The sequence below is a fragment of the Papio anubis genome, chromosome 2 (assembly GCF_008728515.1).
Source record: "Papio anubis isolate 15944 chromosome 2, Panubis1.0, whole genome shotgun sequence".
In the NCBI taxonomy this organism is placed as follows: domain Eukaryota; kingdom Metazoa; phylum Chordata; class Mammalia; order Primates; family Cercopithecidae; genus Papio; species Papio anubis.
In genome coordinates this window covers 89511618-89524589 of record NC_044977.1, presented here as the reverse complement: position 1 = coordinate 89524589, position 12972 = coordinate 89511618, and the positions used below count along the sequence as shown (strand labels likewise).

The 12972-nt window shown below is 42.1% G+C and overlaps 1 protein-coding gene across 11 annotated transcripts in view; it reads left to right on the top strand.

The window, feature by feature from the left end:
• The window catches only part of DOCK3 (dedicator of cytokinesis 3), a 669732-nt gene that overhangs the window by 366315 nt on the left and 290445 nt on the right, over positions 1 to 12972 (top strand). For all 11 annotated transcript variants that reach the window (XM_031662807.1, XM_031662809.1, XM_031662806.1 and 8 more), the window contains 2 exons: positions 258 to 299; positions 1239 to 1393. In XM_031662807.1, the coding sequence (XP_031518667.1) occupies positions 258 to 299; positions 1239 to 1393 (197 nt within the window). The remainder of the gene's footprint in view (positions 1 to 257; positions 300 to 1238; positions 1394 to 12972) is intronic.

The window sequence follows — 12972 nt, the reverse complement described above, 5'->3', positions numbered from 1 at the left end:
AGTCAGATCTGGAAGGGCTAAGGTTTGAATCTGGACTTTGCCACTTTGTTGCTATGTGACCTTCAGCAAATCATGTCCTTACTCTAGGCCTTAGTTGTCTCCACCAAATATGAGTAACAGTTATTTTACAGAGTTATCAGTATCAAATGAGATCATGAATATAAAAGGCATAGCAGACTGCCCAGCATATTGAAAGTACTTAATAAAATTTAGTTTCTTTCCTGGTAGAGTTTATTTTTCTTTCCTTCTTTCCATAGCATTTATCTAGTCGGCAGAGTGTACAGCAAAGCACATCCCAGGTAAGTGGCTTTCCTGGGTCTTCCAGCCTTTCCCGTCAACTTTTTCTATTAAGAGATTACAACATATGAATACACCAGGAAATGACAGACACCACTGACTTCTCGACTGTGTGGTGTGTCTATCTGAGGAGCCTTGACCTCTAAACAGTCTTGGCCAGACACTACTTCTGTGCAAATTTGCATAAGCACAATTAAAGCAGACTGAAACTAAAATGAATCAGTCTGGGAGAAAATAAAAATGTTATTTAGAATCATAACTATTACCGGTAACAGTGTAAATCAAGTGCATTGGGGTCATAATGGCATTTCTTAAAAATGACTTTGAAAATGGTTTTCTGGGCCGGGCGTGGTGGCTCATGCCTGTAATCCCAGCACTTTGGGAGGCCGAGGCAGGTGGATCACCTGAAGTCAGGAGTTTGAGACCAGCCTGGCCAACATGGTGAAACCCGTCTCCACTAAAAATACAAAAATTAGCTGGGCATGGTGGTGAGTGCCTGTAATCCCAGCTACACGGGAGGCTGAGGGAGAATTGCTTGAACCCTGGAGTAAGAGGTGCAGTAAGCCGAGATCATGCTATTGCACTCCAGTCTGGGTGGCAGAGTGAGACTCTGTCTCAAAAAAAAAAAGAAAAAAGAAAAAAAGAAAATGGTTTCCTGGAGAATTAAGATGTTTGTCACCTAGTGGAGATCTTTAGTTCACTTATAAGTTGGAATTACTGTCCCTATATTTCTTTCACTGTTTATTCCTCCCAGCTGCTTGCTTGCCCACCTCAACCCAAGTCTGTTGATGCAGCATCCCCTACAAGCAAAGAAAACATCTTCAGTTTCTCAAATAATCTCCTTCAGTAGTGTGAAAAGAGTTTGTAATTTAGTTTGCACCTTTTAATGATCAATATAAAAACTAAAATAAAAATCACCGGGTTTTCTTCTTCCTCATTAGGTAGATACAATGCGCCCACGTCATGGGGAAACATGTCGGATGCCAGTGCCACATCACTTCTTCCTCAGCCTGAAGAGTTTCACTTACAATACTATTGGGGAAGATACCGATGTCTTCTTTTCCTTATATGACATGAGGGAAGGCAAGCAGATCAGGTGAGAGTCACTGGAAATTCTGGTGAGGTTGTGATTCTATATTAGGATGGTATGGGTCATAGGCATCTCTGACCTTCAGAGAAGACAGATGCACAGAAGAGGCAAAACAAGATAAGGTAACCTCATCTCATTAGCTAGGAGTTTTGGCCCCAATTCCCTGTGTGCCCTTAAGTCATTTAAACCATACCATGGGTGGCCGCCTTTTTTATGCCTTTTTCCACATAGAAGCTCAAAATTGAGTCTTTGCCACCACCTCACAGAGAGAAAAGGATGCATCTATTTAATACCAAGAAAAGACACAGGAGAAACATAGAACCAGGCAAATGCAGCAGAGACACACAGTTCCAGAGTGCAGGAAGCCCTGGGCCTTGGCTTGCTGCTGTGGAAGAGAGGTTTTGCAGAAAAAAGGGGCTGATGGTGTCTTGTCTGGGCAGCCCATGAAAGGAGAGCATCTTCTGGGTTTCTTTTACATTGCTTGGGAACTTCTTGTATTAGGAGTGCTTTATGGCTTTTACTTGCTTTAGTACTTAAAATTCGAAAGCAGATTTTTCACTTTTCCAATTATACATCACATGTGGGAAAATTAGAAATGGAAGTTAAAGCAGAATGCAAAAGAGAAACAGTTAATTTGCATGCCCCACAGTGCCTCTGATCTTGACAAAAATATTAATACACTGTGCTTTACTTTGGCATAGGAATAAAATGATGCACCCATTGATCAGGACATGTGAATTTTCCTTATCACCAATGGCTCCTAGTATGTGCCCTTGGGACAGTTATTGTAGAGAAAGTAGCAGTGGTATTGATGAAAGCTAAAACTGTTGCATACAGGCAAGACTATGGGCCAGGACTGTGTGGATATAGATTCTGGCTGCTGTTCTTTTCCTATCCAGATTTTTTGTAAACTCTATTTTGTGTGTGTGTGTGAGTGTGTGTGTGTGTGTGTGTGTGTGTAAAAATCCTTTCTTCAAGCTAAATTTTATGAGAAAGTCCAATATATGAAACAGATAAAACTATTCCATTATTGTGGCCCGGGCGCGGTGGCTCACTACTGTAATCCCAGCACTTTGGGAGGCTGAGGAGGGTGAATCTCGAAGTCAGGAGTTCGAGACCAGCCTGACCAACATAGTGAAACCCCATCTCTAACAAAAATGCAAAAAATTAGCTGGGCGTGTTGGTGGGCTCCTGTAAGCCCAGCTATTCCAGAGGCTGAGGCAGGAGAATCGGTTCCACCCAGGAGGCGGAGGTTGCAGTGAGTCGGGATCGCGCCACTGCACTATAGCCTGACTGACAGTGCGAGACTTGGTCTAAAAAAAAAAAAAAAAAAAAAAAAAAAAGAAAAAAGGTGGATTGCTGGCAAGATGGCCAAATAGGAACAGCTCTGGTCTGCAGCTCCCAGCAAGATCGATGCAGCAGTCAGGTGATTTCTGCATTTTCAACTGAGGTACCCGGTTCATCTCATTGGGACTGGCTGGACAGTGGATGCAGCCCATGGAGGGCAAACCGAAGCAGGGTGGGGCATCCCCTTACCCGAGAAGCGCAAGGGGTTGGGAAATTTTCTCCCCTACCCAAGGGAAGCCATGAGGGACTGAGCCTGAGGAACTGTGCACTCTGGCCCAGATACTGCGCTTGTCCCATGGTCTTTGCAACCCACAGACCAGGAGATTCCCTCTGGTGCCTAACCCACCAGAGACTTGGATTTCAAGCACAAAACTGGGTAGCCATTTGGGCAGACACCGAACTAGCTGCAGGAGTTTTTTTTCTCCATAACCCAGTGACACCTGGAATGCCAGCGAGACAGAACTGTTCACTCCCCTGGAAAGGGGTGCTGAAGCCAGGGAGCCAAGTGGTCTGGCTTGGTGAGTCCCACTCCCATAGAGCCCAGCAAACTAAGATTCACTGGCTTGAAATTCTCACTGCCAGCACAGCAGCAGACTGAGATCAACCTGGGCCACTCCAGCTTGGTGCGGCGAGGGACATCTGCCATTACTGAGGCAGTTGCCCCTCTGCGACGAAGCTTCCAGAGGAAAGAACAGGCAGCAATTTAATCCATCTTGAGTTAATTTTTGTATAAGGTGTAAGGAAGGGGTTCAGTTGCAGTTTTCTGCATATGGCTAGCCAGTTTTCCCAACAACATTTATTAAATAGGGAGTTATTTCCCCATTGCTTGTTGTGTGAGTAGGTGGTTTTATGCTCAACAGTATAAACAAAGCCACTGGGAAGTTTGAACTGGGTGGAGCCTACTGCAGCTCAGTAAGGCTGCTGTGTCCAGACTACCAGATTTCTCCTCTCTGGGCAGGGCATCTCTGAAAAAAAGGCAGCAGCCCCAGTCAGGGACTTATAGATAAAACCCCCGTCTCCCTGGGACAGAGCACCTGGTGGAAGGAGCAGCTGTGGGTGAAGCTTCAGCAGACTTAAAAGTCCCTGCCTGACATCTCTGAAGAGCACAGCAGACCTCCTAGAACAGCGTTTGAGTTCTGCTAAGGGTCAAACTGCCTCCTCAAGTGGGTCCCTGACCCCCATGTATCCTGACTGGGAGACACCTCCCAGTAAGGGCCTATAGACACCTCATGCAAGAGAGTTCTTGCTGGCATCTGGCAGTTGCCCCTCTGCGACGAACCTTCCAGAGGAAAGAACAGGCAGCAATTTAATCCATCTTGAGTTAATTTTTGTATAAGGTGTAAGGAAGGGGTTCAGTTGCAGTTTTCTGCATATGGCTAGCCAGTTTTCCTAACACCATTTATTACATAGGGAGTCATTTCCCCATTGCTTGTTTGTGTTAAGTTTGTCAAAGATCAGATGGTTGTAGATGTGTGGTATTATTTCTGAGGCCTCTCTTCTGTTCCATTGGTCTATATATCTGTTTTGGTACCAGTAACACGCTGTTTTGGTTACTGTAGTCTTGTAGTATAGTTTGAAGTGAGATAGCATGATGCCTCCAGCTTTGTTCTTTTTGCTTAGGATTGTCTTGGCTATGCAGGCTCTTTTTTTGGTTCCATATGAAATTTAAAGTAGTTTTTTCTAATTCTGTGAAGAAAGTCAGTAGTAGCTTGATGGGGATGGCATTGAATCTATAAATTACTTTGGGCAGTATGGCCATTTTCATGATATTGATTCTTCTTATCCATGAGCATGGAATGTTTTTCCATTTGTTTGTGTCCTCTCTGATATTCTTGAGCAGTGGTTTGTAGTTCTCCTTGCAGAGGTCCTTCACATCCCTTGTAAGTTGTATTCCTAGGTATTTTAGTGTCTTTGTAGCAGTTGTGAATGGGAGTTCGCTCATGATTTTGCTCTCTGCTCATCTATTATTGGTGTATAGGAATGCTTGTGATGTTTGCACATTGATTTTGTATCCTAAGACTTTGCTGAAGTTACTTATCAGCTTAAGGAGATTTGGGGCTGAGACGATGGGGTTTTCTAAATTTACAATCATATCATCTGCAAACAGGGACAATTTGACTTCCTCTCTTTCCTTTATTTCTTTCTCTTGCCTGACTGCCCTGGCCGGAACTTCTAATACTATGTTGAATAGGAGTGGTGAGAGAAGAGGGCATCCTTGTTGTGCCAGTTTTCAAAGAGAATGCTTCCAGCTTTTGCCCATTCAGTATGATACTGGCTGTGGATTTGTCATAAATAGCTCTTACTATTTTGAGATACGTTCCATCAATACCTAGTTTATTGAGAGTTTTTAGCATGAAGGGGTGTTGAGTTTTATCAAAGGCCTTTTTTGCGTCTATTCAGATAATCATGTGGTTTTTGTTATTGGTTCTGTTTTTGTGATGGATTACGTTTATTGATTTGCATATGTTGAACGAGCCTTGCCCCCCAGGGATGAAGCCGACTTGATCATGGTGGATAAGCTTTTTGATGTGCTGCTGGAATTGGGTTTGCCAGTATTTTATTGAGGATTTTTGCATCGATGTTCATCAGGGATATTGGCCCAAAATTTTCTTTTTTTGTTGTTGTGTCTCTTCCAGGTTTTCGTATCAGGTTAAATGCTGGCCTCATAAAATGAGTTAGGGAGGATTCCCTCTTTTTCTGTTGTTTGGAATAGTTTCAAAAGGAGTAATACCAGCTCCTTTTTGTGCCTGTGGTAGAATTCGGCTGTGAATCTCTCTGGTCCTGGGCTTATTTTGGTTGGTAGGCTACTAATTACTGCCTCCATTTTAGAACTTGTTGGTTTATTCAGGGATTTGACTTCTTTCCGGTTTAGTATTGGGAGGGTGTATGTGTCCAGGAATTTATCCATTTTTTCCATATTTTTCTAGTTTATTTGCGTAGAGATCTTTATTCTCTGATGGTAGTTTATATTTTTGTGTGATGAGTGGTAATATCCCCTTTATCATTTTTTATTGTGTCTATTTCATTTTTCTCTTTTCTTCTTTATTAGTCTGGCTAACGGTCTATCTATTTTGTTGATCTTTTCAAAAAACGAACTCCTGGATTCACTGATTTTTTTTGAAGTTTTTCGTGTCTTTATCTACTTCAGTTGTGTCCTGATCTTAGTTATTTCTTATATTCTGCTAGGTTTTGAATTTGTTTGCTCTTGCTTCACCAGTTCTTTTAATTGTGATGTTAGGGCATAGCTTTTAGATATTTCCCACTATTATTGTGTGGGAGTCTAAGTCTCTTTGTAGGTCTCTAAGAATTTGCTTTATGAATCTGGGTGCTCCTGTATTGGGTGCATATATATTTAGGATAGTTAATATATATGCACCCAATATATCAATATCAACAAGATCAGTCTTGTTGCATTGATCTCTTTACCATTATGTAATGCCTTTCTTTGTCTTTTTTGATCTTTGTTGGTTTAAAGTCTGTTTTATAAGAGACTAGGATTTCAACCCCTGCTTCTTTCTTTTCTTTTTTCTCTTTTTTCTTTTCTTTTCGCTTAGTAAATATTCCTCCATACCTTTATTTTGAGCCTATGTATGTCTTTGCATGTGAGATGGGTCTCCTGATGGGTCTTGACTCTTTATCCAATTTACCAGTCTATATCTTTTAATTGGGGCATTTAGCCTGTTTACATTTAAGGTTAATATTGTTATGTGTGAATTTAATCCTGTCATTATGATGCTAGCTGGTTATTTTGCCCATTCGTTGATACAGTTTCTTCATAGTGTCAATCGTCTTTATAATTTGGTATGTTTTTGCAGTGGCTGGTACTGGTTGTTCCTTTCCATATTTAGTGCTTCCTTCAGGAGCCCTTGTAAGGCAGGCCTGGTGGTGACAAAATCTCTCAGCATTTGCTTGTCTGTAAAGGATTTTATTTCTCTTTTGCTTATGAAGCTTAGTTTGGCTGGATATGAAATTCCGGGTTGAAAATTATTTTCTTTAAGAATGTTGAATGTTGGCCCGCACTCTCTCTGGCTTGTAAGGCTTCTGCAGAGAGATCTGCTGTTAGTCTGATGGGCTTCCCTTTGTGGGTAACTCAACCTTTCTCTCTGGCTGCCTTTAACATTTTTTTCTTCATTTCAACCTTGGCGAATCTGACAATTATGTGTCTTGGGGTTGCTCTTCTCGAGGAGTATCTTTGTGGTGGTCTCTGTATTTCCTGAATTTGAATGTTGGCCTGTCTTACTAGGCTGGGGAAGTTCTCCTGCGTAATATCCTGAAGAGGTTTTCCAACTTCATTCCATTCTTCCCGTCACTTTCAGGTACACCAATCAAACATAGGTTTGGTCTTTTCACATAGTCCCATATTTCTTGGAGGCTTTGTTCATTCCTTTTTATTTGTTTTTTCCTCTAATCTTTTCTTCACGCTTTATTTCATTAAGTTGATCTTCAATCTCTGATATTCTTTCCTCCACTTGATTGATTTGGCTCCTTTTTTTTCAGTTTAACCTTTTTTTATTATTATACTTTAAGTTCTAGGGTACATGTGCACAATGTGCAGGTTTGTTATGTATGTATACGTGTGTCATGTTGGTGTGTTGCACCCATTTACTCATCATTTACATTAAGTATATCTTCTAATGTTATCCCTCACCTTGCTCCCCAACCCCCAATAGGCCCTGGTATGTGATGTTCCCCTTCCTGTGTCCAAGTGTTGTCATTGTTCAATTCCCACCTATGAGTGAGAACATGAGGTCTTTGGTTTTTCTGTCCTTGCGATAGTTTGCTCAGAATGATGGTTTCCAGCTGCATCCATGTCCCTACAAAGGACACAAACTCATCCTTTTTTATGACTGCATAGTATTCCATGGTATATATGTGCCACATTTTCTTAATCCAGTCTATCATTGATGGACATTTGGGTTGGTTCCAAGTCTTTGCTATTGGAAATAGTGCCGCAGTAAACGTATGTGTGCATGTGTCCTTATAGCAGCATGATTTATAATCCTTTGGGGATATACCCAGTAATGGGATGCCTGGGTCAAATGGTATTTCTAGTTCTAGATCCTTGAGGAATCGCCACACTGTCTTCCACAATGGTTGAACTAGTTTACAGTCCCACCAACAGTGTAAAAGTGTTCCTATTTCTCCACATCCTCTCCAGCATCTGTTGTTTCCTGACTTTTTAATGATCGCCATTCTAACTGGTGTGAGATGGTATCTCATTGTGGTTTTGATTTGCATTTCTCTGATGGCCAGTGATGATGAGCATTTTTTCATGTGTCTGTTGGCTGCATAAATGTCTTGTTTTGAGAAGTGTCTGTTCATATCCTTTGCCCACTTGTTGATGGGGATGTTTGATATTTTCTTGTAAATTTGTTTGAGTTGTTTGTCAATTCTGGATATTAGCCCTTTGTCAGATGGGTAGATTGCAAAAATTTTCTTCCATTCTGTAGGTTGCCTGTTCACTCTGATGGTAGTTTCTTTTGCTGTGCAGAAGCTCTTTAGTTAATTAGATCCCATTTGTCAATTTTGGCTTTTGTTGCCATTGCTTTTGGTGTTTTAGACATGAAGTCCTTGCCCATGTGTATGTCCTGAATGGCATTGCCTAGGTTGTCTTCTAGGGTTTTTATGATTTTAGGTCTAACATTTAAGTCTTTAATCCATCTTGAATTACTTTTTCTATAAGGTGTAAGGAAGGAATCCAGTTTCAGCTTTCTGCATGTGGCTAGCCAGTTTTCCCAGCACCATTTATTAAATAGGGAATCCTTTCCCCATTTCTTGTTTTTGTCAAGTTTGTCAAAGATCAGATGGTTGTAGATATGTGATATTATTTCTGAGAGCTCTGTTCTGTTCCATTGGTCTATATCTCTGTTTTGTTACCAGTACCATACTGTTTTGGTTACTGTAGCCTTGTAGTACAGTTTGAAGTCAGGTAGCATGATGCCTTCAGCTTTGTTCTTTTTGCTTAGGATTTTCTTGGCAATGCAGGCTCTTTTTTGGTTCCATATGAACTTTAAAGTAGTTTTTTTCCAATTCTGTGAAGAAAGTCATTGGTGGCTTGATGGGGATGGCATTGAATCTATAAATTACCTGGGGCAGTATGGCCATTTTCACAATATAGATTCTTCCTATCCGTGAGCATGGAATGTTCTTCCATTTGTTTGTGCCCTCTTTTATGTCGTTGAGCAGTGGTTTGTAGTTCTCCTTGAAGAGTTCCTTCACATCCCTTGTAAGTTGGATTCCTGGGTATTTTATTCTCTTTGAAGCTATTGTGAATGGGAGTTCTCTCACGATTTGGCTCTCTGTTTGCCTGTTATTGGTGTATAAGAATGCTTGTGATTTTTGCACATTGATTTTGTATCCTGAGACTTTGCTGAAGTTGCTTATCAGCTTAAGGAGATTTTGGGCTGAGATGATGGGATTTTCTAAATATACAATCATGTCATCTTGTATGCTTCACGAAGTTCTAGTGCTGTGTTTTTCTGCTCCATCGGGTCATTTATGTTCTTCCTCTAAGCTGGTTATTGTAGCCAGAAATTCCTGTATCCTTTTTTCAAGGTTCTTAGCTTCCTTGCGTTGGGTTAGAACATGCTCCTTTAGCTTGGAGGAGTTTGTTATTACCCACCTTCGGAAGTCTACTTCTGTCAGTTCACCTAACTCATTGTCTGTCCAGTTTTGTTGCCTTGTTGGCGAGGAGTTGTGATCCTTTGGAGGAGAAGAGGTGTAGAGGTGTTCTGGTTTTTGGAATTTTCAGCCTTTTTGCACTGGTTTTTCCTCATCTTCTTGGATTTATCCACCTTTGGTCTTTGCTGTTCGTGACCTTCAGATGGAGTTTATGTCTGGTCATCCTTTTTGTTGATCTTGGTGCTATTTCTTTCTGTTTGTTAGTTTTCCTTCTAACAGGCTCCTCTGCTGCAGGTCTTCTGGAGTTTGCAGGAGGTCCTCTCTAGACCCTGTTTGCCTGGGTATCACCAGCGGAAGCTGCAGAACAGCAATGTTCCTTCTTCTGGAAGCTTTGTCCAAGAGGGGCACCTGCCAGATGCCAGCCAGAGCCTCCTTTATGAGGTGTCTGTTGACCCTTGCTGGGCGATGTCTCCCAGTCAGGAGGCACAGGGGTCAGGGATCCACTTGAAGAGACAGTGTGTCCCTTAGCAGAGTTCAAGCGCTGTGCTTGGAGATCCATTGCTCTCTTCAGATTCACAGACAGGAGCATTTAAGTGCCCACAGCCGCCCCTTCCCCCAGGTGCTCTGTCCCAGGAAGATGGGAGTTTGTTCTGTAAGCCCCTGACTGGGGCTGCTGAGTTTCTTTCAGAGATGCCCTTCCCAGCGTGGAGGAATCTAGAGAGGCAGTCTGGCTACAGAGGCTTTGCCGAGCTGCAGTGGGCTCCACCCAGTTTGAACTTCCAGGTGGCTTTCTTCACATTGTGAGGGGAAAACCACCTACTAAAGCCTCAGTAATGGTGGCTGGCCCTCCCCTTACTAAGCTCGAGCATCCCAGGTTGAATTCAGAGTGCTGTGCTGGCAGCAAGAATTTCAAGTCTGTGAATCTTAGCCTCCTGGGTGGGCTCCATGGCTGTGGGATCTGCTGAGCTAGATCCCTTGGCTCCCTGGCTCCCCCTTTCCAGGGGAGTTAACGGTTCTGTCTCACTGGCGTTCCAGGCACCACTGGGGTACAAAAAAAACCTCCTGCAGCTAGCTCGGTATCTGCCCAAATGGCCGCCTAGTTTTGTGCTTGAAATCCAGGGCCCTGGTGGTGTAGGCACCTGAGGGAATCTCCTGGTCTGTGGATTGAGAAGACCGTGGGGAAAGCATAGTAAGAGCGCACTGTCCTTTATGGCACAGTCCCTCACGGCTTTCCTTGGCTAGGAGAGGGAGTTCCCTGACCCCTTGCACTTCCCTGGTGAGCCAACGCCCCACCCTGCTTCAGCTCACCCTCCATGGGCTGTACCCACTGTCTAACCAGCCCCAGTGAGATGAGCTGGGTACCTCAATTGGAAATGCAGAAAAACCTGCCTTCTGCGTTGATCTCGCTGGGAGCTACAGACCAGATCTGTTCCTATTTGGCCATCTTGCCAGCCACCGATTGGAGTTTTGCTCTTTCACCCAGGCTGGAGTGCAGTGACGCGATCTCGGCTCACTGCAACCTCCGCCTTCTGGTTTCAAGGTATTTTCCTGCCTCAGCCTCCTGAGTAGCTGGGATTACAGGTGCCCACGACCACACCCAGCTAATTTTTGTATTTTTATTAGAGATGGGGTTTCACCATGTTTGCCAGGCTAATCTTGAGCTCCTGGCCTTATTATCTGCCTGCCTCAGCCTCCCAGAATGTTGGGATTACAGGTGTGAGCCACCGTGCCTGACCCAAAGTCCCATTCTTATTCTCTTGGAGTTTTTTCAGCATTCAAGATACCCTTGCATAAAATAAACTTTTTGTTGAAAATCAGCTGCTTCTATAATTGAAATAGAGGGCTGTCCCTGAGAGTCAAGCATTCCACCTAAATGAGATAATCTGCATCTGTGAAAATTTTAGGGGACCCTGAAGATAAATTTTATTTTAAAATGATGGGTGAGCACTTTTTTATTAAAGCAAACAGTTTTGTTTCCATCTGCAAAAGAGGTAATGTATGTAATGCAGCTGGAGCTTAACCGTAGGATTTAGGCAGTCTACTAACAGACCTGCAATTTAGTCTTGGTCCTTCGACCCTAGGCCCCATGGTACAGTCTAGCTTGTCTTAACTTGGTCCAGGACATAGACTCCAGCTCACTAACCAACATTTTCACAAGGATTTTCTGTGAGTTCTAGCAGAAATAAGAGAGGAGCTGGTACCTTGTCTCTGGTAACTGTTAACATCACTTTCTTTTTCTGCCCTGCTCTCTGGTCTGTCATTGTCAGTATACGTATCTTCCCTAAAAATTACAAGGGTCTAGAGAAATTAATAGTGTTCTCTCTTTCTCTTTCTTACACAACCACAAAGAAAGCTAATGATTTCTGTGCCCTTTGGATGAGGAGGCCAACAAATGGATGTTTAAGTGAAACTTTATAATCCTGTTGCCCTGCTGAGTTTTTCATTAATATATTTTGTTATATAACTCAAAACTGAAAATATAGAGAGAATGAATTCAAATAGGGTTTAAAGCTAAGTATATTTCATACTAGTGGTCAGGCTATCTTGACATGCTTCTACATATATGCCCAACACATCAGCTCTTACTCAGAAGCATTAAAGTGAAAGTCTTTTGAGAGATAGACATGGTGAAACTTTTACTTTAGATATATACTTTGGCCTATGGTTAAACCTGCCTTTTTCATCTGAAAATAAAATCAGAAACTGCTGTTCTATATATGCCATCCCTCATTATGTTCTGAGTCTAGCTATTAGGCTGCGAAAAATTTTTAACGTATCATCCTACAGAGTCTAGTTAAAAACAGTGAAAGAAATGATCAGTTTCTTTAGAAAGTTTCACATTGTTTACAAGAAATTTGACTTCTTCTCTGCCTAAAACATAATACGTAGGACAAAGTAGAGCAGAATGACTGATGCTTTTCACATATAAAAAGAAATCCTCTGTCAGGAGAGGAATGTGGAGAATTAAGTGAGATCAGAGGTAGAAGTTACAGGGTTTGGTAAAGTCATTTATGCACCAAATGTTTATTTTTACACCTGCTATGTGCTTGTGCTGTTATAGGCTCTAGTAATATGGCAGTGGATAAAACACACAAAAATCCATGTTCTCCTGAAGCTTACATAATAGGAAGAGACAGTAAATAAAAATAAGTAAATTGTATCATATTTGAAGGGATAAGTGTTATGGGATAGAAAAAGTAAAGTATAAGGGAGATTTGCTATGCTAAATAAGATTGTCAGGGTAGGTACACCTACCATGCAGCTACCTTCCAGGGAAGAGACTTAATTTCTCCCATCCTCTCATCCTTTGATCTCTAAATGATTTCTAAATTAATGAGGTGGAGCTAAGGGATCAAATTACTGGCAGCCATGTCATCCTTAGTTACTTAAGGATAAATAAAGAAACTAGATAGAAAGTCTTTGCAGTGACCAGATGACAGACGATGGTGGCTTGGATTCTGGCTATCTTCTAAAGGTAGAACTGTGCTTATTTTATTTCTGGTATGGTGGAGTAAGTCCCTGACAGTCTGACCCTCCTACAGTTAACACTGGGCAAAATCCAAAAACTACCTGACAGTGCTGCCGAATGAATAAAGCAGGCAGATATTGTAAGGCAG